General features: G+C 51.2%; 1 protein-coding gene across 2 annotated transcripts in view; it reads right to left on the reverse strand.

The window, feature by feature from the left end:
* The window catches only part of SHB (SH2 domain containing adaptor protein B), a 133,928-nt gene that overhangs the window by 35,755 nt on the left and 72,378 nt on the right, over positions 1 to 25,795 (reverse strand). For both annotated transcript variants that reach the window (XM_021691446.2, XM_021691447.2), the window contains exon 3: positions 11,358 to 11,573. In XM_021691446.2, coding sequence (XP_021547121.1) covers positions 11,358 to 11,573 — 216 coding nt within the window. The remainder of the gene's footprint in view (positions 1 to 11,357; positions 11,574 to 25,795) is intronic.

The raw sequence follows: 25,795 nt of genomic DNA on the forward strand, positions 1-25,795 counted from the left end.
GAAATGGGGCCTTGTACCTCAGCCTCCACTGAACCTCTCCTCATGGCCAACATGCAGCCGACAAGAAGAGCCTATGGGCTGCAATAAGACCAGGGAATGGAGGAACCACAGCAGCTTGGCATCATGGAAAGGGTATGGACTCTGGACTTAGAAAAACCCATGTTTGAGTCCTGCCTCTGCCATTACTGTGTGACTTTGGGCAAGTTTCTAAACCTCTCTGAATCTTAGCTACCTCTTCCGTAAAACAGGGTTGTCTATTCTTATATCATAAACGACTATGGAGGTAGTTAGTAACAGATGACGTGTCAAAGTCCAGGCAGGTCCCTGTAAGTGGTGACTCCCTCCCCACGGTCACACCCAATGCTCTGAATACTCCCCTCTCGTGTACTGAGGAGGATAAAGTGCCTTGCATCAGAAACCACATTCTTTTTCCGTAGCCTCTGCTGGGATTCCTGATTAAGCTGGAAGGTCCAAAGGCACGACATAGTCTGCTTTGTTCAGAGCTGAATGGGTGCTGAGAACAGTGCCTGACTTATAGTAGATGCTCAGTATCTACCGAGTGAGTAAATCTCCACCTGGGCCAGCAGGACCATAGAACCTCTATGCATCAAGGAAGGAAACTTGGGAGCTGGACTATCTCTTCAAATTATTTTAAAACATTTCGTAGATGGCTTAACATTTACCGAATGCTTCCTGTGCACGGGGAGGCATCCATGAGACCTGATGGGACATTCTCCTCTGACCCCCACAGCAAGCCTAGGAGACGTCAGGGCAATTTGTCCAGGTTTTACAAACAAGGCCTGATGCAGTCCAGTAACCTGCCCAAGCTGATAGGAGCGGCCTGCCACATCAGGCAGCCAGTCTCAGCCCCTACCCGCTCCCCTTCTGCTTTGGGATTTTAAGCCCTGGAAGGCCTCCTCTCACCTGGGGGTGGGGGGTACCCTAGGAATACCTTCGCCTGGGGAGGGGCAGGGAAAGAAGTCAGTGACCTGGCAAACATCCTTCAGTCCTCCCAGCTGACCAAGGGTGTGGATGGTGGCCCCAGAGGACAGGGCCCATTCAAAGCCAGCTGGAAAGGAGCAAAGGGGGCCCAGGGGCTTTGGGCCCCAGGCGAGACCTGTGATGTGTTCCAAGCTCAGTGGCTGCAGCTTTCTGGCTGGCCTGGAGTCTCTGACCCACCAGTTATCCCCACAGGACAGGGCCTTTAAGCAGAGGCAAGAAGGATTAGACAACTGAAAGCAGGACGCATGCAAGGAGCTCTCAGCCCACTGAAGAGGCTTCTTTAGGCCTTTTGCGGGTGAGGCAGAAATGAATATGGGGCGCCTTTGCAAACCACATGGGGCTCACAGGAGGGGCATGCCCTATACTCTGAGAACACAAGGGCACAGAGAACAAAATGAAGTTGCCAAAGGCACCCCTTCTGCACAGTCCTCGGCACTGATGCCTCCGTCTGTGTGTGTGTGTGTCTGTGGAAGGGAGTAGAGAGGGCAGGGGTGGAGGGGCACATAAGGGGCTGCTGCCTAGGCAGTTGTGAGCCCCCAAGGGGAGCAAGGAGGGAGACAGTGCAGTGGTCTGGGAAGCTGGGGTGGACCACGTGATCCCCGGAGTCTTTGGAAACACCACAGACTTTCACGATAATGTGCAAACACCTGCAACTGACTGAAACTGTTCCCATGACAACGGCTTTGCTGCTTCGACTTTCTAAACATACATTCTGAGTTACCTCATCTGCTCCTCAATGCAAGATCAATATTAGAATTCCCATTTTACAGATGGAGAAACAAGCCCAGAGAGGTGAGGCCCCTTTCCCTTCCAGTTCAAAAGCAGGCCTCACTCTCCGCCTCCCCCCACCCATCCCGGGTGTAAGAGCTGCACCTCCAGGTATTGTAAGACAGCAGGCGGCTCAGCAAATGTTTGGTCTGTGTTCCAGGACTGCCAACAAGAGGCCTCTGTGTTCACCTCCCAGACACATGCAAGCCCCAGGGCACCACGCTGCCATATCTAGTGGGCAGTGCCGAGAACAGAAGTCTTCATTGTGAAAGGAGGCAGCGGTGACTCCCTGAGAAGCAGGGCATTGGACAGGCTGTGAGGCAGGCGCCGGGATGCCGCTGGGGTTCCAGGAACAGCGTCCATGCATGTACACCCAAGCCTGGGCTGGGGAAGGAGGCCCTGGAACAAGGCCAGGGCGGGGTGGTGTGTGTCTTCGTCCCCTTATTCTGCACCCACCATAGGAAACAGGCACCACTGTCTGGTACAAAGACCCCACCCCAAGGGCTGCTGCTCCGCTATGGGAAATTGAAGGATAAATCCTGATGAAAATTGTGAAATGACCCAGATGCAGAGACCTTTACAGCTGCTGAAGCAAGCCATCTTTATTATCATAATTCATTTTACAGATGAGAATCAGAGAGCTGGAAATGGGACTGATTTGCCCTAAGTCAACAGCTAGATTTGAACTTGGACTTCAACCCAAGTCTTCTGCCTCCCAGAGGCCTTTAACAAGTTCAGCACAAATCCTGTCTGTAGTGCAATATGTTGTCAAAAAACAGGAGTTCAAAACGACAGTGGTACCAAAAGCCGGTGTCCACTGAGCACTCACTGTCCCGACTCTCAGATCAATTTCCACCTCATTTTAAGACGAGGAAACAGAGGCAATTTGCCCCAGGTCACCCTGTTAGTAAATGGCAGCACAAGGCTTTAAATACAGATCCTGTGGCTCTGGCATCTGAGTTCATGTGTACTCTGCTAGTTCTGGGCCGGGCTCACCTGTCAGGTGGAGAATGCCTGCTCACGTCTGATGCAGCGTGTTTCCCGATGCTTACACCTACAGACACCCACAGATAATCACTTAGAATCCTAGGGCTAGACTCTTCCCCCATCCACAAGCCTCAGAGGACCTGCACGGTGGGCATCTGTGGAAACGCGTCTCCCCATCCAGGAGCCCCAAAGCCCCAGCCAAGCTGTGTATAGGTTTCTGCTGCCGTCCCTCTGCAGAGGGCAGCGAGGGAAAGGAAGAGCGACAGGAGGGGACAAGCCAGGTGGATGGCTCTCAGGGGGCTGCATGCCACCCGCTAGCACACCACTCTCTCCACCTACAACACGGCATCTGGACGCCTGAGCCAATCCTCAGACAGGCGGGGACGTACTCGCAGCTTCTTCCTAGGAATTCAGACCAGAGGTGGCAACTGTGGCAGTTAACAGCTGTGCAAAAAATGCCCCTCCAGCTGCAGGTCCCTCAGCTTCCTTTGGAGAGAAGACAGGTGTATGGCATGAAAAAATGATATGAAAATAAACTATCCCTGAGTAGGCTGCATCATTACCTAGGTATTCTAGTGTCCTGAAGAAATCATGGGGTTGGTTTTCCTGAGACAGGATTTACTCAATGATTTAACACATATCTGCATGTTCATTATGTGCCAGACACGGATCTAGGTACAGGCCCAGGGGTGAACTAGGCAGGCAGAGTCTCTGACCTCACAGAGCTTAACCAATCTCTATCCACATGAAGATTTCTGCCCTGCCAAACAGAACAGCAAAGATTCTATCAAATCTTTGTGTTTTTTTTCATCCAGGAGACAAAGGCACTAGAAGGAACATTTCTATCTATCAATATAATTAGTAGACAAACCAAAGCTATTAAACACTAGTGTTTTTCTTTCTCTTTTCTTCTTTTTTTTGAGGGGGGGCTACTAAATGAATTCATCCACATGTCAAGTAGAAAAACCGACTGGAAAAACCTGTCCCTCAGTAACATATTAGCCAAAGGAAGCGAGTGATCCCAGTTCTCTTCGTAGTCACTTAAACCCCCCTTTTCTCTGCAGACCTGCTGTTCGTATGTGTTAAACATTAATTACAACTGTTACTCATTACATAGCAAAAAGCTCCCCATACAAACAAAATTGTTATTTCCTCGCAGACCCAAGGCATTCTGGGAAGCTGTGCAAGAGACAGGAAGCATCACAGGAGCCCCACTGGGGCCAGTGGGGAGGGCAGGGGGGTCTGGGCGCGCCAGGTGATGGTGGCAGGTCTAAGACCCCCTGAGGAACCTCCCGCAGAGGCTGAGCCTGTTTGTTCTGAGGGCACGAGGATGAGTCATGGGGCTCGGTGGGAACAGCAAGCCCAGACAAAGTGTCTGGTGCGCAGAACATCAGCGCTCCCCGCTCCACAGCATGTGCGTTTGACAGTGACAAGTCACGAGGTCAGCACGGAGTGAGTGCCACTGCTTCTGCCTTCACAGTGACCAAAGGCACACGGCACCAGCACAAGGTAAAGGCAATGATCCGACCTGCCCTTTCCTCACTTGAGATGACAAGGCAGCGGTGGAAAGAGCCAAGATTTTGCAGTCAGCCTGACCTGGGCTCATTAGCTGGGTGACTGTGGGCAAGGGGCTCATCCTCTTGGAGCCCGAGTACTGGCATCTGTGTGATGACAATGAAACCACACCCACCTTGCAGGACTTCACAAGTGGTGCTCACTAAATGTTAATTTCCTGTCCTTTCCCCATTTCCCCCCTTACCTTAATAGGATTATTTTAAATTAGCCAATTGAGCTGCTTTGGAGATGACTCACAATTGTTTAGGAAATAGACATACCTAGGACCTTGCCCTCTCTCTGCCCTTTCGGCTTTACTTGATGAGGCTGGGAAGGTGTCAGAACTCAAGAGGGTGCCTGGCTAAGGGGGGACTGACACAGCATTAGCATCTCCCCTACTAGTGTGTATCTGGCTGTTCCATTATAAACCAACCCCCCCCCCATACAGGGTGTGATAGGAGCACAGAGGGGTCCCAGCCCAACCCCGGATGAGGGTGGGGAAGGGACTGCACGTGTCCAGGAAGGGCTTCCTGGAGGAGGTGGTGTTGCTACCACTGAGCTGAGCTGTGACATCCCCTCTCTCTACCTCCTGACCCTAATACCTAACACATAACATGTACAAGGTACACAGTAGGTGCTCAATGTAAAGTCCTCAGGTCAGCAGCATCAGCAATGCTTGGGACCCTGTTAAAAATGCAAAATCTCATGCCTCATGCCCAGAACCTACTGCATCAGGAACTCTGAGGAGTGGGACCCAACAATCTAATGTTTCCTTTTGGTGATTTCCCTACTCGCTCTGGGCTAGCAACCAATCCACAAGTGTGTCATGGCTAGAATGGGGAGGGTGACAGAGGGGACCCTCTCACACCCAGGGACCAGTGGCCCAATCCTTGGGAAGGACGGAACAAAGAATGGGAGAACTCGGTGGCTCACAGTTAGAACTACTGCAGGAACGGAGACTAGGACCCCCTACGTAAGTACTGCTTCCCACGGCATCCATGCAGCTCGGTGCCGGGCGCAATGAGGAATGAACTCTCTAAGTGGGGCCTCTGTGCCTTCCAGGTACCTCTTCAGGGAGTACTGTTTTCATATTAAATTTTATTTAACACAGTAAGCCTTCCCTGAACACCAATAACCATTCTCTCATGTGTGACCCTTTAGGGCTTATAAAGTCTTTTCATCCAGGTCTTTTCCCTTGATCATTGTGGAGATACAGCGTGACAAGAGTCATGAGTATCCCCCTTTTATAGATGGGAAAACGAAGTCTCAGAGAGATGGAACAGCCTGTCTGCGGCCCCACGGCTGGTGAGTGGTGAAGCCGGCACGTGGACTTAGGATTGTCTGACCCCTTCTACTGCGCCACGGACTCCCGGCACGCACAACACTGACCAGGGCTTTCGAGGGCAGAGCGCCTCGCTGAGGGGCTAGTGGGGAAGACAGACAAATTCCCAAAATAACTATGTTTGGCACTGAGTCATAGGTCTGTCTTCTATCTTTGCTGGGAGGTAGACCTGTTGCCGGCTGAATCCAGGGTCTTGCCTGAAAAGTAGCTTCAACGGAGACGAATCTTCAGTGAGTGGAAAATGAAAAAATGAGAAGCCTTTGCTCCTTTGAAAGATTTCAAGGATGCCCTGCCGCCTGGGCACTCTGATCATTTGCTTCTCAGAGGCAATTACAAATTATTAAGGATGTGGCTGTTTACTCATTGGATTAAGAGGGAACGTTGATCTATCCTCTGTGTATGGCCTGACTAGCTCTACTATGAGGTCCCTGGGCAGTTCTCCTCACCTCTCCGGGCCTTGGTTTCCCCAGCTGGACAAGGAGGAGTGGGATGCCATGGTGTGGGAGCCCCTCCCTGTGCTGAATGGTGGCAGAGCATGACTAACCGTGGGATGGCTATGGTCACCCCCCCATCCTCGTGCGAACTTCCAGAACTTAGGCTCCTCCTGGATCCTCTGCTGGAACCATTCTAGGTGGGCACACACATCCCAGTAAGGTAGCCTCCCAGAGGGAGAAATCTGTACAAATCTGTACAAATGAAAGGCATGTGACATTTCCCATGGACTCCACCCATATTTTGTGCAGCATGTTTGACAGCAGCAGGGAGCCTGGACATCCAGGGTTCGGGCTTGGATCTGGAGTTGGACTTCTCAAGTTCAAATCCTGGCTCTGTGGCTGACTAGCCATGGGCCCCTTCTCTTTGGACCTCAGTCTTTTTTATCAGTAAAATGAGGAAACTCATTTCCCAGCAGGTGCTGTGGGATTCGATGAGATAATGCAGACAGAAAGTACTTAGTCAATGGCCAGCACTTTAGTGATGCGGTTCCCTTAAGCCTCACTGGGACCATCTGCAGTGGGCACATTTCCCAGGCGAGAAAATCAAGGTTCCTACGACAGGTTCAATCCCTGTCCTCCCAGTGGCCCCTCAGAGATGTGAAGACACCTAACCCATGCCACTCTGAGCCCATGTCTGCTTCTCCAGGTTATGCTCCTAGCTCCTCTGCCCTTCCCTGTGTGGCCACCTCCTGTGCAGGTTCCTTTTGTCCATGTCACAGACCCTGCCACAATGCCCAGGGCTGATTAGACCCTCCAGACCCACCCATGCCTCCCCAAGACAGTGTGGAATCACCCGAGGCTGCTTTTCCTGCCCCACTACTGGGCAGAGAGTTCCAAAGAGCCATTGTGTGGGCTCAGAGCTGCATCTGGGGGCTTAGGGCTAGGCGGGAAGACCATTTCTAGACCCACCTGCCACCTTGCAATTTGTTGCTGTAAAGATTCCCAGGGGGTGAGTCGAAGCAAGCCAGGACCTAAAACCACCAGCTCTGAAGGCAGGTGTCTCTGCCAGGGGGGAAAGGGGCTGATAGCTTGATGGAAGCCACACCACCTCTCCGTGCATGGCCCAGCTGCAGCCTGCCTGTTCCTGGTAGTCGGAGGTGCCAGAAACCTGACCAGGGGGCTGGGATCAACAGAGGCCACGTGTGTGGGAAGGGACTCCAGTGCTGGGTGACTGGAGGTTCTGGCTAAGGCCACAGTCGGCTTCCTGGAGGAAGAGCAGGCAATGAAGGCCCAAGGCTTTTTGAAGACCTTGTGGTATTTCTCACTCACCTGGCCATAGAATTCTAGGAGGTGGGAAGACTTTCATTCCCAAGAAGCCAGAACCACCTCACACCATGCAATAGCTGTTCTCACGACAACCAGGGAGTGATAATCAAGCCTTCCCGAGGCAGCAGCCCCCAGAGCCTCAGAGTATGGCTGAGCTGGGAAGGGTCTGACTTCCATAAAGGCTGGTCTGGAGCCACTGGCTGGGAAGGGTTACTTCTATGGAGATGCCAAAGCCCGCCTTTGAGAAATGCCTCTTGCCATGAATGCAATAACTGAATCATGGAGATAATTCAGAGGCCCTCCCTTCTCCCAGTCTATGATCAGCATGGTGGGGTGCTGAAACATGGAAGCAATCCTGGAGGTGACAGGCCACCCCCACACTTCTGGGCAAAGCCTCTACCAGCAATCCTGCCTCAACTGAGCTTCTGCTTGCAAATTCCCAGTGAGGGGAAGCTCATATACTTCTGGGTATAAATGACATTCTTACCGCTCACCTGGATCCTAAATCCCTGTGGCTCCTTCTTGGTGGGCCCAGCTCTGCCCTTTGGGGCTCCCTCACAATCCACACCCTTTGGACATTTGAAAACACTGCCCAGGTTCCCTCATCCAGGCTAAAAATGCAGAACCAGAGAACACAAAGGGTGGAAAGAGAGAGTAATGATTTTGCCCAGCCAATTTTATCCCATACAGATGCTCCCCAGCTACAGATCCTGCACCCCAGACTCCCCAGGGCCTATCAGAGAGCTCCTGAAAGTCTAGAAAAACCATGTGGCACATTTCAAACAGGTACTGCATGGAGGACAGGGCCTAGCCAAGCACTGCCTTGCTCCCTGACAACACCAATGACAAAGCACATGCATACGGACATAGCCATGCATGTGCACAAACACTACATATGCACGTGGGACATTGTTCTTCATTCCCGGGCAGCCACACTTCTGGGTTTACAAACGAGTCCATGGCAGCACTCGAGCTATCCAACTGTGCTGTTTCAACTCATCCTCCTTACCTGGAAGGTGGCCCATCCACCTCTCACTCCATTTTCACTCTGGGCTAGGATACCGAAGGGTGCTCCTCGCCTACTAACACTACATCAACAGGCTCTGTCCACAGACACGGGGAGGCATCCGGTCATGACTAAAGACTGGTGCTTACAGCATCCCTCCAGCCCGAGTGAAAGAGCTTCCTTCTATGCCCCAGAAACCAGAACCAAACCAAAAGCTTCTTGGGAAGAGGACAGCCAGTATATACTTGGGAGCAGGCCACATAGAACCAAGTGACTTGATGAGACACAGACGAGGACCTGATTCTGAGTCTGTCTTCTATCGGCACCCTAAGAAGCAGATCTACAATGACACCTGTGACAGCAACACAGTGACATGAAGCCAAGTCCAGAATGGATATCTGTGGCCCAGAAACTTACAAGGAGACTGTTCTAGCTGAGACCTTGTGATCCTTTGTAAAGAATGTACAAGAGTTCTAAAACCCCCTTTGGGCAGAAGCGGGCAGGTTCTGGTCCGAGAGCCTTTTGAACAGTTAAGGTCCTATAGGTTAAGTGCATTTCACTTTAACATGCATGTGAATCACCTGGGGGCCTTGTTAAAACAGACTGACTCCGTAGGTCTGGGGTGGGGCCCGAGACCCTGCATTTCCTACCAGCTCGTAGGTGATGCAACGCTGTTGGTCCAGGGACCACGTTCTGAGCAGCATGGCACCAGACCAAACTAGAGCATCAAAGGTAACATCACCCTTGATTGACCTGCAGGTGGTCAGTCCAATGTGAGGCCCCATCACACTATCTCATGCCAAGGGCTCTAGATGTCTGGGAGAGCTGCCACATAAGCCCTTTAATCAAAATGGTGTTTGCAAAGAGTAAGCTCTTGGATGGTACTGGCCCCATTCCAGCTCCTCTCATGCCCAGGAGGAGTAAAGCCCCTTATTAGCCACGCCAGGGGACAGGGGCAGTCCTTGGATTCCCTTGTGCCAGGGCAAGACAGGAGGCTATAAAATGCACAGGGGCAACCTGACCTTCAACCACACAACTATGTTTGTCTCTGGCTCTTGGCCAGGTGCTCACAGCTTGGCAGGCAGAGACCAGCATCTAACAGAATTAACCATATGATGAAAGAAACATTCTACCAGAGTTGAGTGCAAGAAGCTCAACAGGCCCAGAGAGGCAGTAAAAAAGCCCTTGGGACACACGGCTGTGTCTCAGGGAGGGCTCACAGAGATGACAATATTTAAGCTGGGTCTGGAAGGAGGTACAGGATTTTTGCCATGGCAGGGAAGGACATTTAGGCAGAAGGAATAGGATTTGCACACTGCATACTACATCCAGGGAACTGTGAGTAGTATGCGGCTGGAACATCAACTGAGGGGATCAGGATGGAGGTAGGGCAGAGGCCTCACTGCTGGGGGCTAGAAAGGAAAGGTCTAATTGTGCATGAAAAGGGGAGACCTCAGGCAAAAATGAATCTTAAATTAAAAATAAAAACTCCCCTATGGACCTGGGTGGCTCAGTTGGTTAAGCATCTGACTCCTGATTTCAGCGCAGGTCATGATCTCTGGGTCATGGGATTGAGCCCCGTGTCAGGCTCTGTGCACTCAGCATGGAGTCTTGCTTGGGATTCTCTCTCTCCCTCTCCCTTTGCTGCCCCCCCTGCATGCGTGCGCTAAATAAATAAAATCTTAAAAAAAAGAAAAGAAAAACTCGCCCTTTTGGACCTTCAATGTGGCAAGAATTAAATGAGTCATTCAATGTCTCTTTTTTCATATGCCTTAACTCTTAGATCTGAGTTTTGCATCGGGCTTTTCACCTCTTTTTTTTTTTTTTTTAAGATTTATTTATTTGAGAGAGAGAATGAGAGACAGAGCACGAGAGGGAAGAGGGTCAGAGGGAGAAACAGACCCCCTGCTGAGCAGGGAGCCCGATGTGGGACTTGATCCTGGGACTCCAGGATCATGACCTGAGCCGAAGGCAGTCGCTTAACCAACTGAGCCACCCAGGCGCCCCGGGCTTTTCACCTCTTAACATTAAACAGAAGCATTTTCCTCAGTTATTATAAACTCTTTGTCAACATCACCTATTAGTGGCTGTATGGTATTCCATTTAACTAATGCCTGTCTACTGGACATTCAGGTTGTTCCCCACCTTTCATGATCATAAACAATGCCTTTTCTGAGTTTTCCATCAAAACCCTGGCATGGATCCTAAAGACTGGGCTTAGAATCAAAGGGTGTGCACATCAGCTTAAGACCTATTAACACATGTGGCAGGCAGCTTTCCAAAAGGCTGTGTGAGAGGAGTTTTAGTGCTGGGACAGATATCCAGATTCTGCAGAACCAGTCTCAGAGCAAGGCAGAGGGGGGCACCTCAGTCATTCTTGGCCAGGACAAGAGCCAGCTTGAGGTCAGGATGTGCCCATGCCTATGCTCCGTGAATGGCTTCATGCCCGAGCTGGGACAGGAGACGTGGTGGCCCTGGTGCATGCAGGCCTATCACAGCTGTACAGCTAGATGGAAGCACTGGGCTCCCTCATGCCCAGCACGAGCTGCTTTGCAGATTGGTCTTCTTTTAGTCTGTAAGAAAATTCCTTCTGAAATAGGCTTCAGTGAATTAGAGCATTACCAACAGGACAAAGACAGTCAGACAATGAGATCATCTGGAACGTCTGTGAAGACTAGGGAGACTGGAACTGAGGCCCTAGGGGCCAGCCCTGGATTTCCCCTTGGCCTGACCTGGCCTCCCTTCCTTCCAGGACCCTCATCATCTTTGAGGGGCCCAGCTGGACTAGAGGAGAGGACAGCCCAGTCCAAATGGATTATCAAACGAAGTCCTGTGGTTTACCTGAGCAGGAGGGACGGTGCATGTACGCCCTTTACCGAAGATGAGTATGGAGTGTGGGGTCAGCAGCCCCCTCTGAGGGGGGCCACTGGCTCCTTACCTGCCAGAGCTGGGATGGTGACCCGGTTCCACTCCCATGGCTGGTCGTACTCGTCGGCAGGCCTGTCGTCATCCTGGGGCAGCTTGCTCTCCCGCAGTCGGGGGCTGACCGTGCTCTCAGAGTCCGAGTCGATGCTTTGGCCCTCAGGTTCATAAGGGGTGTCGTATAATTGGATGCCTTTGTGCTGGGACCGGACACTTTCTTGCCTCTGAAATTCTGCAGGCCAAAAGGAAGGAAGCAGAGATATAACAGATGAGCAGCATGTACTTCCTCACCTGGGATCTGCCAGGTGACACCCACAGGAGTTGTCACCAGCCAAAGAGGGGAGAACTGCACAAGAACAGAACCCTGTTTCTGAGCTTGAACTGTCCCTCCCCATCCCCTGAAGGCAGCGTCTCTGCTCTCACAGGGCAAGGCTTCCTCACACAGATCTCAGGTTCTTGGACCTAATGAGAGAACCAGAAGGCTCGCCGCCACCACCATCTGCTCGTTCATTGTAGTCTGCAAGGGCAGGGCCCAGATGTGCACATTTCTTCCAGGTGTGTTCTGACATCAGCTTAGAACACAAAGAGCCCTCACCCCTTTGCTTTATAGATGAATAGGGTCTTCCCCACTAGGACTGTTCCCCATCCTCTGGACTTCCATTCTCTACCTGAAAAATGAAATTAGGCCAAACAATCCTCAAGTTTTCCTTCAGCTAACAAGTCAAGAGCCTTCCCAGGGCCACCATCTTCTCCCCTACAAAGCCCCACGAGCACCCCCTTCCCTGTGTTTCTGCCTCCCCGAGAGCCTGCCTGTCTTCTAACACACTGAGCACATCCGAGGGACCTGAGAGCACGTGTCCAGTTTCACTGCTGAATAAGGGGGGGAAACTCTTAATCCTCTGGAGAGGATGCCAAGGCCTGGCCCTCTGTGGGCTGAGGGGTGACCGCCTGTCTAGACCAGGCCCCACACAGGGGGCATCCACGTCAGCTGCTGCTCATTTCTGAGAGGCCAGTGGTGGCTCAAAGATGGATGCCAGGATACTAGAATCGGGTGCTTCTGAGTCAAACAGTGACACTTTACCTGCTTGACTTTGTGAAGGGCCTGCGTGGGACATACGGAAGGGAGGGTTCACTGGAGCGGCTGCCCTCAGGAAGCCCACTGCTTCCAGAAGAGGTATAATAGGCACCTAAATCACTGTAATTCCCCTGGCAAAGGGGCTCAGCGCAGGGCCTGTAAGGGATGAGGCAGGGGGAGAGTGACGACACGTGAACTCCGACAAGTGAACATAGGAGGGTTGGCATTCTCTATGGTGAGACTGAGGGGAGCCAAGGCGGTGTGGCTGGAGTGGACGGACAGGCTCACTGCCTTTCAGTTTCACTGTGGTAATGTACATAACATCACTTTGTCATTTTAACCATTTTTAATTATACAGTTCAGTGGTATTAAGTACATTCACACTGTTGTGCACCCATCATCACAACCCATCTCCAGAACTTTTTCATCTTCCCAAACTGAAACTCTGTACCTAATTAAATACTAACTCCCCATTTCCCCCTCCCCCAGCCCCTGGCAGCCACCAGGCTACTTTCTGTCTCCATGAATCTGACACCTTATATAAGGAGAATCATACGGTACTTGTCCTTCTGTTACAGGCTTATTTCACTTAGCATAATGTTTGTAAGGTTCTTCCATGTTGTAGCATGTGTCAGAATTTTGTTTCTTTTTGAGGCGGAATAAAACTGTAGGTCTATTCACTGTCCACTTTTGCTGGAGCACTGGGTCCAAGGAGGTGAGAGGGGAGAGGTAAGGTTTGACATTAAAGGGGTGAGGGTCGTTGAGAGTGAGCTATTTAAAAAAAAAAAAGATTTTATTTATTTGACAGAGAGAGACACAGCGAGAGAGGGAACACAAGCAAGGGGAGTGGGAGAGGGAGAAGCAGGCTCCCCACCGAGCAGGGAGCCTCATGTGGGGCTCCATCCCAGGACCCTGGGATCATGACCTGAGCCGGAGGCAGACGCTAACTGACTGAGCCACCCAGGCGCCCCTAAAAGGACTCTTGAGGCATTCTCCAAATCAGAGTTCCAACGGCATAAAGACATGGCAGAAGCCCACGGGACTTATGTACCTTGAAGAGCAGCTGACAAAACACCCGGTGACGTCAGCCCATCTGAGCAAGAACATTGTTTTCAGGCTGGGCTTCACGTTCCAGGGCCAGCTCACGGGGATGACAAAAATCCCCATGCACACGCCCTGATACTACAGAAGCCAGCTGACGCTGTGCCAGTGCTTAGTGTTGACATTAACTAACATTACGGTAGTGTTTCCCAGACCTCATTAACTCACACAGCAACTTCATGATTTTGCTGTTTTCAACTACTGCTTGGGTTATTCTTTTCTATTTTTACTTATGTTGCCTCACTTTTTAGAGTTAATAAATTTATGATAAAAATTTTATTATCACCACCCACGAGTTGTTATCCTTTACTACAAATAGTTGATAAGCGTAAAAAGAAGGAATGAGAACAAAACCAAGCAGGTAGGCCCTCCAGCCCGCTGGGGAGCTAGCACAAGGCCCGCTTTCCCTCCGCTGAGAAGGGACACACGCAAGTGCTAGTGAGCCGGTGGGGGTGCAAGCAGCACGCAGAGATACTTTCTTTGGCAAACAGTCACTTTCTCTTTTTAGAAAGAGAGAGGAACAAAATGGAAAAAGCCTTCTCGCTATATGGTTCTCAGGGCTCCTAAAATCCCATCCCCTCCGAGAAGATGTCCCATACTTTGGCAAAACATGGCTTTACTGGGTCCCCTGAGTAAACTGGGATCATTTATTAGTTTTAAGGATGATGTTTCCCTTTTTATGGGGGAGGGAGAAGAAAAGAGAAAAGCTGTAAATGGTAGGACTTGGTCACTTCAAAGTGAGTACCAACTGTAAGACACCATAGATGACTCTGTAACTCACTAAACCGACCAAACTATCTGTTCTGTGGGGTTGTCATCTGCGTTACTCTCACTGGTTCTACGAGTGCAGTCTAGCCTCCTGTCCTTGGAAAATTCCGACGTCTGAGGACAGTGGGGCTGCAGCTGATGGGCACTGACTGACCCAGGAAAACCATCTTCCTCTTCACCCTACTTTACAAGCAGGACCAGCGACCAGTAATGCGCTCTACAGTTTACAAGGCACTTTGCGTGAGAATCACCATTTAATCTTGGGTGCCACAAAGCAATTCACAGATGCACATCTGTGGGCTGCCAATAATCAGGTGTGCCCTTGCTCTCTCCCTCATCGAGCCTGGCTGCAAGCAGATATTCAATGAGTGTGGGTGGGAAAAATGAACGACAACTGACAGCCAGAAACTCACTCCTTACCCCCGAATTCCTGTTAATTTTTGGAAGTCCCTGAGAGCAGTGATAAAGTATGTGGAGCAATACGCCAAATGCATATAGTTTAGTATTACACAATATGCAGAAGAGATGGATATTCTATATAAACACCAGCATAAAAGGAAAACACGTGCAGTGAACAGATTAGCTATTGAATCAGAGGGACTTGTGCCTACACCTCTCATACAGAATTTACTGTTCCAAAGGCATCTGTGCCTTCCTAAAGCTGGGTTAGTAATGGCATGCAGTTAGGGCAAGGAATGTTATAATGGTAATCATTAAAATGAGCTTCCCCCTGTAGTACATGGTGAATTCAAATTTTCATTAAGGCTGCAACAATAGGGAACAGTTAAGTAAATTATGGCATGCTAACTAGATGGAATATTAAGCAGCCATTAAAATGATAAATCGGAAGATTATGTAGCTACATGGAAAAGCGTGCATGAAATTATGCTAAGTTAAAAAGTAAAATACAAGATTGTTTATGTGTTGAGCAAACTGCATAACGTGGGCTTTCTAAACAAGTTCTGGCCACTGCGGATGAGGCCCCAAAGGGAATGCTACTCCTTGTTTAGGAATTACTGAGCACTGTCATCACACACTTTGCCCACAATACGCAGACTCTGATGACAGCAATGTTCTCAGTACAGCTACGCATGAATAAAGAGCCGACAACCTGACATAGGTAAGCAGCTACTGTGCACGGGGGAAGGAATTATTGTGTAATTATTTTTGAAAGTTGTTTTAAATAATGAATTGGGACGCCAGGAAAGAAAAAATGTAATTAAGACAGGAGACCGTGAAAGTAAATATGGTTTGAAGCAAGATTGGGCTTCCAGGAGCTATGTACATTTCGGAAGCAGCTGCCCTTCCCTGAGAAAATGCTCATTTCGGGAGCATCTTCTCTCCCCAGAGATGCTCGCCCAGGGCCCCAGGAAGTCAAGGGCCGCTGCACCAGGCCAGCTCACCAGACGTCACTGTCTCCTGCCTAATGACTGGGCCCACCCTCCTTATTACCCAGACTGATCTGTGAGGGTCGAGAGACTAATTTAATAGGGGAGCTGGTGACCATATGTTTTAAGTCACAAGTTATCTGGACATTACCATCTATAAATTCATGGAAAATGACCTTTAATATCAGTGGCAGGCTGTGATTTCATGCCTCTTCAGCAGGGAGCAGAAACATTAAATTGACAGGGTGGGGATTTCTGTTGACCTCTGGAATAGAAAGGTTGTCAAGTGGAATTACATATAGAGAAAGAAAAAAAATAATCAATCAATTAATCAATTAATCAGCACTTTCTCTAGAATCAGAGTATGTTAGATCTGGAAGGGACCCTGGGAGCACTCACCAAAGGCATTGAGCTGGGAGGTGAGGCAGATGTGCTGACAAAGGGCTGCGGCGGGGTGGAGAAGCAAGGGCCAGGGGATTGTCTGAGTGAGGGGCCCAGGACAGAACTTGGTGCAAACTCCAAGAGACTGGATGAGGGTTTACAGTTCCCTAAGTCCACAGCAACAAGCGACACTTTACTCCAGGGTTCACCAGCTCTGTGCCACTGCCTTCCCACCCTCCTTTTCTTTGCTTTGGCTGCCAGGAAGCTCAGGGTTAATTTTGCTTAACTTCAGTGAGTATGTTGTCTTAGATACTGTACAGATTTATTCGCCCTTCCTTCTACATGGACTTTGATTTCTATTATAATGGCCTCATTATAGACATTTTAAAAAATGATGGACAACCTCAAATCTCTATTTTGGAAGCAGACAGATATACATCTAAATGAAAAAATGTGTAACACACTTCATGGTAAATATCTTTTACTAGTAAAAAAAACTAGAAGAAAAGAAACCTTTACTTCTTTACCTTCCCTTGAGGAACAGGAAAAGGAGGTCTCTGGGAGATGGAGGCCGAGGAAATCCGTGTGCATCCCTGGTGCACCCAGCCTCCTCCAGCAGCGCTGGTATCCACCCCTCCTCACACCCAGCCAGGCATCTACCGAATGCCTGGCACAAGAGCCAGAGGGAGACACGATCCTGGTCTTCAAGAAGCCCTTGGCAAGGGAGGGCCAGAGCAGATGTGATTACTATCACTCAGCTGGGAGAAGCCTGGGAGGGACTTCTAAGGAATCTGGACATGAGGTCATAGCACAGTGGTGCGGCAGGGAAAGTGGACATTTGCTGGGGGAAGGACTGAAGCAAAGGCACAGGAGCTGGAAGCACAAGGTGTATGTGGGGGAGGTGGACTGTCCAGGGCGCCCGGTTGGGAGAGGAAGCTGGAGGCAGGTGGAAGTGTGTTCTGGATGCTCTTGGCTGCCATGGGATGGCACCTCCAAGAGTGTCTAAGGAGAGGTGCCTCAGACCCTCCGGGCAGGGTGGAGCTGGGCGGGGAGAGGCAGGCACAGGCGTGCAGAAGCCTAACTGGAAACGAGAGACACTGGCCGTCAGGCCCCTCACCTCTCATTTTCCTCGCTGGGCTTGCTTGAGAACTGACACTCGATTCCAAAGCATAAGGGCGGCAGAGCTCAGTAGGGACGTGTGGCCCACGAGGCCTCCATTCCCAGGTCAAAAAAACCTCTACTCAGCCAGTGGTGGGCGTGCCTGGCTGTGCCGCCAGACCTCTCCCACATCACGGCGTGGAAGCCACCAGGACCCAGGCCTGAGATGCCAGGGATGGGGGCAGACTAGACTCAGAAGTTCGGGGCTGTATTACTAGTACAATGAACCTTCCACTGACTGCATGTACCATCCACCTGGAGGGAGGCAAAGCCCTGTCCGGGTGAGTGACAGGTTCCACAGCACAGTGTAGTGGCTGAAAACACAGATTCCGCCAGACTGCTTGGGGCCGAGGCCTGGCTCCAGCGGGAGGACCCAGGGCAAGTCGCCCCTGTTTCCACATCTCTGGAGGGCGGGGAATGACAGTATCCACCTTGGAAGGATGTTATGAGAGTTAAATGAATTCATGTGCATTCGGCGTCTAGAATGGGGCCTGGCGCATAGAAAGCACTCTGGAGATGTGGCTGTTATTCAAATTACTACTACTGGGCTTCCTTGGAACACCAGCCCAAGACCCCTCCTCCTCGGAGATTGCTCTTCATCCCCCAAAACCATGGAAGGTCTGCTTCCTGAAATCAGACAGGCCAACCGTGCACTCGAAATGGAAGGGTTTTAACACCAACCTCCAAACCTACTTCCATTTCTGGATCCAAAACTTCTGATTTTCGCTGCTGCTTTGGCAATCTCATGCCTCCACGGGGTACCCCTGCTCCGGATCGACCCTCGTGCATCACATGAAGCACACAGGGGAGGTCTCAACAATCAGCAGTCTAATCACTACATTTTACAAATGGGGAAACTGAGACCTGGGATGGGAAGAAAGTACCAGGGATGAGGTCAGGGGTCCTCTAAATCCTGGACCAGGACTCCTCCTCCTGCCTTTCCCAGACACTTCCTGACATCTCTTTTATCAGACTGTCTAGTTCTTAATCTTCTGGAGGCAGGGGCATCTATTTCAGTCGGGTCTGAGGTGTTAAAATCACACCCAGCACCACAGACCGAACGAGGAGCTGCAGAGGAGTGGCGGGGGGCTGTTCCTAATTAGGCATGCAGCTGAAAATCAGCCAAGTTCCAGGGCACCACATCAAAGGGAAGACAGGGGATGTTCATCCCCATCTGAACTGTTAAAACATTTGCTGGAGAAAGGCCCGACTCCCGACTGAGGTGCTTCAACGGATGTCGGAGTTCAGGTAGCCCTTTGAGGCTGAGGTGGTGGAATGGGGCAGCAGGAGTAGTCCTGCTGCAGGCCAGCAAGGGTGGGGCAGGGAGGCTCGGAGATGGAGCCTGGAGATAAACCCAGCACAACACACGCAGGAGGCCCCACCTCCTCCTCCTCTATCTAGTCTGGTTTCCGGAGCTGTCTAGAAGCCAGGAGGCTGACTAACTGGAGTTCTCTTACCATCTTTTCCAGACCTGCACAGAAACACCCAAGACGCGGAGGATGCGCTTTGCGGACTCAGGGGGCGGGGCACAAGAACAATGGTCATGTTGGAGGGAGCAGAGAGGGCCTGTCGCTGCCCGCTGCCCCTGCCCGCCAGGACCTGCACCACTTGCTCTTTTATGCTCAGGGCGAGGGCGAGGGCAAGGCCCTGGTCTGAGCCAGGGCGCCCAGTTTGGTCCCTTCCCTCGGTCAGCTGCAGTTGATGGGGTCTTCCCTTGAGGCCCTCTGTTGTGTGGCACCAGGGGGCAGACAAGCACGCGCACCTGGTAACCCACATATGCTTCCCTCATGATTTCAAAAGCCACGTGGGCCTCCTCCCAGAGCTCTCAGGCCCTCTCTGCAATAATGGCTGAGTCCTTCAGCCCTGCCTGTCACCCTGCGCTCTTCCAGGGACGGCTTTGGCGTGCCGAGGCCTCGGAGAGGCTGTAGGCCAGAGTTCTGTCGCCATCCCCTGTGGAGACTCACTGAGGCGAACTTGCTGCTCCAGGATCTTGGCTGCTCCTGGGCTCAAAGCAGTGCATAAACAAGTCTCCATTTAGAGCGGCAACTTCCTCAAGAGACAGCTTTCTGACTCCACGTTAACTGCAAGACCCAAATTCACAGGCAATCAAGGAAGCCTGTCTGCTTTTCTTTCTCTAGCATCCACTGAGCCCTTACTGTGCACTAAGGTGGGCCCCAGGCCAAATGCTGAACACTCACAGGGTGTGAGACAAGGCTCCTTCCCGTCCCCCACCAGACCTCATGGTTTAGCAGGAGAATCAGGATGCCAACATCCATAAGCACTGAGTGATGAACAGTTATGAGTTACTGAGCACCTGCCTAGGCCAGGCACAGACCAGGGCATTGGCTGTATATCATTCCTCATCCCCACGGCAGAGAGAGGCAAGGGCTACCGTATCTTACAATGCAGAAACTGAGGCTCAGGTTCAGAGGCCCAGCTGGGACCAACCCAATTCCAACGGGCCCCAAGTACCCTAAACTGGTACAGACAGTGGCAGCTTCGTGGAGACAGAAAGCAAATGCTGTCCCAGGGACTTTGCAAACCTGCAGGGAGATGGCATTTCAAGTCTTAGCGCAAGAAGGCCCCTCAAGGGCCAGGGATCTGCCTGGTCTCACAGACAGTGAATGGTGAGCCCTGGGTAGAGTCAAGGAAAGGACAGACAGGTAAAGATGAGGGGCACCAGGAGAAGGGCAACCCAGGCATGTCAAGCACCAGCAGTCGTGGACAGAGGAAAGCTCGAAGGGTTCTGAGGTAGAGCCACATATTGTGAGCTGCCCTGGGCTCGGTGCTCACGAGGAAGAAGGGACAGGGAGTGGCTAGATAAAGAGACTGGAGCTGGGCTACGGAGGGCCCCTAAACGCCAGGAGGGGTGCATACTTGAAAGGGCAGGAAACTGGAAAAAGTGGATCAGGTGCCCTGAGCAGGTTTGCACTTTTACCCAAAAAGCCTTTTTCAGAAGCTGACAGGAAATACCAGGGTGAGGCAATCAGCTGCTGATGATCTGAGGGTCTGACCCTGCAAACAATTAGGGCTCCGCCCTTTCAAGAAGTGGATAGAGGATGCCCAGTGCTCCAGAAAGACAGACATGCTTCTGCAAACAACCCAAACGCAAGCATTTCCACCAGATGAGGGGCAGAGGCGAGGGTGGCATAGCATTCTCAAGTCAATCCTGAGAGGGGCAGGTTTCCCTTGACCCCTGTGCTGCAGACAGAGGCCAGGGCCCTGCAGGGACCAGCTGGGGCCTCAGCAAATGGAGGCAGACACAAGCCCCATCATCTTACGTCCTCTGGGTGTTGAAGGACAGTACTTATAAAGAGGGCCCGTCACCCCCACCTCCGCCGTGCAATCTTCCAGTCTGCTGGGTGCAGTGAGGTCCCAGCTTCCACAGAGGCCTCCAGCCACACACTAATGTGATAAAGCCACAGGGGACAGACTTTCACGCCAGACCAGTCACGGCTACATCCCTCAGCTGAGCAGTGTCTCCGGCCCATTTTCATGGAACTTCAGAGAGCAAGTCTTGGAAGGGCCATGACCAAACCCAAGCTCCCTCCCCACCTGACTGGTAAGAAATCTGCAGGTCAGGCGAGCTGACCGGTTCATCCTCGGTCTCAAAGGCTGCACTCTTTACAACGCATTCTAAGAATGACTGAGTGCCGGGTGCAGGCTGTGCAGAGGTGCGTGCTGTGTGTGGGGTCTGTGCTAGGTGCACTGCATCTGGCTCCTCGTTTCATTCCCACAAGAGCTCTACCAGGGGGTGCTGCTGACATCCCCATCTTCAAGGCTGTCACAAAGCAAGCCAGTGATGGAGGCAGTCTGGGTCCAAAGTCCATGTTCTGAACTGTGCAACTGTTTACACTGCTTTTCCAAGCCAAGCCGGGGCTCCCTGCACTCCTCTGGGTCCACAATCGCATGAATGAGTTCAGGTCAGCAAGGGAAGCAAGCAGCAGAAGAGCGGAGTCCTGGCTCCACCGTGGCCGAGTGATGCCAGCAGGCCACTTCCTCCCTCTGGTCATTGGTTTGCTCACTAAGAAGGGTACCTGGGTCATCTCAGGGTTTATCTGACTAGGACCACACACAGGTCCCTAAAGTAATCATTGTGGTCAGGCACTTTAAGCAGAAAGCACAGGGCGGGGGCGCCTGGGTGGCTCAGTTAAGCGTCTGCCTTTGGCTCAGGTCATGATCCCAGGGTCCTGGGATGGAGCCCTGTATCAGGCTCCCTGTTCAGTGGGGAGCCTGCTTCTCCCTCTTCCGTCGCACCCCCCACCCCACCACTCCCACTCTCTCTCTTAAAATCTTTAAAAAAAGAAAAGAAAAGAAAGCACAGAGAGGTGTCATGAGGAAGAAGAATGCCCATTAAAGAGGTATTCAAGTGCATCCTCATCTTTAGAGGGGTGGCCAACACAGGCTGCTGGCTCCAGTCCGGTTGGTCCTAAGCAAGGTACAGGGTGCCGGCCTCCCAGGGCAGAGCCAGAGACTTCTTCCAGGCACAACCCTTCCCTCCACCTTTACCTGACAGCCCCCCTCGCCACATGCCAGGTTGGTAGCCAAATTGGTCAAACCTCACCCATACCCATCTGGTGGTGGTGGCAGCCCTGAAGCCAGCCATGGGGGTCACTGCCTCATGCTGAGGGGTGTTGCTGGCATTGTGCCCCGTGCCCGGTGCAGCTGCCTGGCCGGAAGCAACTTGCTGAGATCTGGCAAGCTCTCTGCCTTCGTCAATCTGGAACTGCTTCAAGAGGAACTAATCCCCCTGGGGACTTAGACAACCTCAGCCTTCTGGATGGTGATGATAAGGCGGCCGGCCTGGGACCAGCCTGGCCTCCGCTCACCAACTGTGTGACCCTGGCCAGCTGCCTGATCCATAGGGGCTAAGATTCCTACAGGTGAGGTGGGAGGGGGTGATGCAGAGATCCTGGAGGCCTTTCTGGCCCCAGAGTCCCTCGGTCTTTTTCTGTAAGCGTGGATGTTCACACATGCTTCTTGTTCCAGTGCTGTGGCTTCAGCATGCCAAGAAGCGGACATAAACGAGAGTACCCATCCTACCAGTGTGTGGGGTCCCTGACCTTGGCATCCTAACTAACTTCCAGCAAACTCCTCCAAAATTCAACCACAATAGGCAATGAGAATCCTGCCACCGTGAGACCAGGAATTTTGGCAGGGATCCCTACCCGGCCCAGGAGTCAACCCAAATTCAATTTAAAAAAAACCAACAGCAAAACTCCCTCCTTCCATATAGCACTTTCTGGCTGTCCAAGCCCTTTGTTATTTGGTTCATATAACCACTGAACTGCAGACAGATCCTGGTAGGCAGAGCCAGAGCCCCCATTTAACAGGGCAAAGGGAGACCCAGGACGGAAGGGACTTGCCAAAGTCAGAGTGAGAAATCAGCATGATTCCCACCTGACTGGTCTTCACAACTTTACTGTCACATCTTTTATTTCTTGGTGTCACAGCACAGCAACCAAGGAGGTGTTTTTTGTTTTGTTTGAAAGAAAAGTGGGCAAGGGGAAGGTGTGTGGGTGCTGCTACACACAAGACTTAGCGACCTGAAAACCGCCACTGTCCAGAATTACTTTCAAGCACTGATTTCCACTGAGCAGCTACTACAGACTACACCATCCATACAGCCATCCCAAGAAGTATTTGGAAAGAAACATCTGCAGAATGAATGTTTTTGTGCTGGGAAGCACAAGAACAGCCCCTCCTCAGGACCCGAAAAAGACGTCCCCAGAGACTCCATACCGTGTTCACACAGGTGCCATCGACACGGAGAACACGAGAGCAAAGGCACCTTGAGATGCTTGGTGGAGACAGCCACCTCACCCCTGCTGCCTCTCCCACCTGGCTCCCTCCGGGGTGCCCAGGCCTGCAACGGCTGCCTCACAGCCCCAAGTCCCAGGTGTCTGCTCAGTTTGGGGCACTATGTGCTGAACCCCCTCAGTGTGCTAGTGGCGGCTCGGCAGCTAAAACGTGCACCCAACCCTCTCGCTAGCACTTGCCTTCAAGAAGCTGGGAAGGGGTCCCTGAGGTCTCTTAGCACTCCCCCCGCCCCTGCCGCTCCGCATCCTCAACGTCAGCAGTCAGCCCAGGGACGCTGACACTCTCTACCATGGTTCTAGCCATTTGCATGCTCGGCTCCCATGCCCGCCCCAGCTGCTGAGGGCCAAGTTCAACTCCAATCCCTCTAGACACATCCCCTGCAATTCCTAGCACAGAATCTGGCTCTGCAGATGCTCTGTAAATACTGCTTGAAGGAACAGAAACAAAGCGCCTTTTGCAAATTCATAATTTAGCACAGAAAAAATTTTTTTTAAAAATATTTGTCCACCTGAGGAAAGGAACGTTATTCATAGACCGGTGGAGGGAGCAGAAACTGGAAATGGCCTTCTCAGAGATAAAATTGGTGGACATAACAAAAATTAAAGATCCCCTGGCTTGAAGTTCCACTTCTGGAAATCGATCCTACAGAAATACCCAGACACTCGTGCAGAAGTATATATACATGGGTGTTTGCTTCAGAATATAAGAACAAAAAACTGGAAATAAGTTAAAAGTCTACAAGTAGGGGAATGATGGAATACACTGTGCCACAGTCACAATAGAAACGCACTCAAAAGAAAGGACGACCTCATGGGGCTCTTGGGTGGTGCAGTTGGTTAGGCATCCAACTCCTGGTTTCAGCTCAGGTCGTGATCTCAGCGTCGTGAGATCGAGCCCCAAGTCCAGCTCCACACTCAGTGTGGCATCTGCTTGAGATTCTCCCTGCCCCTCCCGCTCACGCCCTTTCTCGCTCAAATAAATAAAAAAATAAATATTTAAAAAAGACAAAAACAACGGATGACCTTGGACAAGGTCTGTGACACAGAACAATGTTTAGTAGGAGAGCATTTATGTAGAAAACACGCTTGTAATATGCAGAGATGTGTAGTTCTGGAAGCGAATGGGCGAAGGCCAAACGAATACACAGGTTACTAACAATCTTTGTCTCTGGAGAGAGATTTCACCTTTTACTTCCTCTTTGCCTGTATGCTGAATCTTCTCACACAGAGCACATTATTTTTTTAATGTAATAAAATTTTTTTAATTTAAAGTTTTTAAAAAATTGAAGACATTGAAAAAGGAAGTTTCATGTGCCGATGTGGCACGTGAAACCGTCCTCTTTATTGTTCGTGGTCGTGGGGATGACACTTGTTGAGGTCTGCTTTGCACCGGGAACCGTGCCAGGAGTTTTCCAGGACAGATGAGGAAACGGGGGGCATCGGGATGAGCAGGTAACTCGGGCTGCTCGGGGAGCTGGGATCTGCCACATCTGCTTTCGTCAGAGCCCCTGCACGCGGTCCTTATCACTCGCTCCCTGCTGCTTTCGGGAAGCACCGGCTGTGGGACTCCCTCATCTTCTACTTAACATTCCGGTGGAACAGGCTTTAGATCAACAGCTTCTGCTTTTGTGACTGTTTCTAAACAATTTCCATTTCATGTCATGTTTACACACTTGAAGTTTAGGAAATACAGTTCAGAGGAAGTTCTGTCTCGGTTTTTCACTCTAAGATGTGCGTTTTAATTATAACGTGACCCCCAAACGGAGCCCTGGTCGTCCACGGAGGCACTTGAGTTTTAAAGACGCAGGAAAGATCTGCAGTTACAGTCTGGGCATCACAAAAGATGAAAGTTTCCCAAGACACACAGCTGCGAGAGTAGGTCTGATCGCTTTTTGGGGCCCATGGTTTCACTGCAAAGGGTCCCCACTCTCCCGGGAGTTTGTTATCCATCCTTCTAGGTCACGAGTCAAGGTAATTCCCGTCAACCAATGTTGTGATCAGCGAGCTGTGAATCCGAATCAACCCGATGGGTGATAAGCATACAGTTGCCCTTTGGGGAGGGGGGTGTGCTCAGGGACGAATGGGGTTTACACCTTGATGCCCGGTTACAGAAGTGGTTGCTTCCTGAAAGATGGCTCCTTGCCGAGGGGATCAGAAGGGATTACAAGCAGTACAAGAGTTCTTATCCACAGGATTCCAGGTTCCAACACAAGAAACGTACTTTGGGAAATGGACTGAGAGCTGAGACTCTGGAAATCCCCAGGGCTAGAGGGCACGAGGGAGGAGGACCAGATACGGCAACTAGTTTAACTAGTTCGTTCTTTTACTCCCTCACCCTCCTGAGCACTTGTGTTGCCGGTTGATGGGGAAATGTTGGTCAGTCAACCCTGGTGGCTGCCCTAAAGAAGCTCACAGCCTAAAACACAACCTTTTCAAAGTACTCCTAGCCTAAGAGGCTCATATTTTAGTGGTGAGGCAACAGGGCGCCGTCAAAGGCTTGGGAGACACCAAGTGGTGTGCAGAGGCCCCAGGTCTTTATCTCATGCCTGGGGCTGAGCTAGTCTGGTCTCCCTGGGCCTGTTTCCTCAAGTTTTAAACTGGATTCTCAGTGCTGCCTTGCCACTGCACGCGGGCCAGGGCAGCGTAAATGAAGGAAACTGAGGCAATGTGCTGTAACAACCACAGGTCTTATGGCAAGGGAAGTGGCCGTGAGCCAGAGTCAAATGTTACTGGTTTGAGAATGCAGACAAGGCCTAAGGAGCAC

Source organism: Neomonachus schauinslandi, chromosome 13 (assembly GCF_002201575.2).
Source record: "Neomonachus schauinslandi chromosome 13, ASM220157v2, whole genome shotgun sequence".
NCBI classification, from domain to species: domain Eukaryota; kingdom Metazoa; phylum Chordata; class Mammalia; order Carnivora; family Phocidae; genus Neomonachus; species Neomonachus schauinslandi.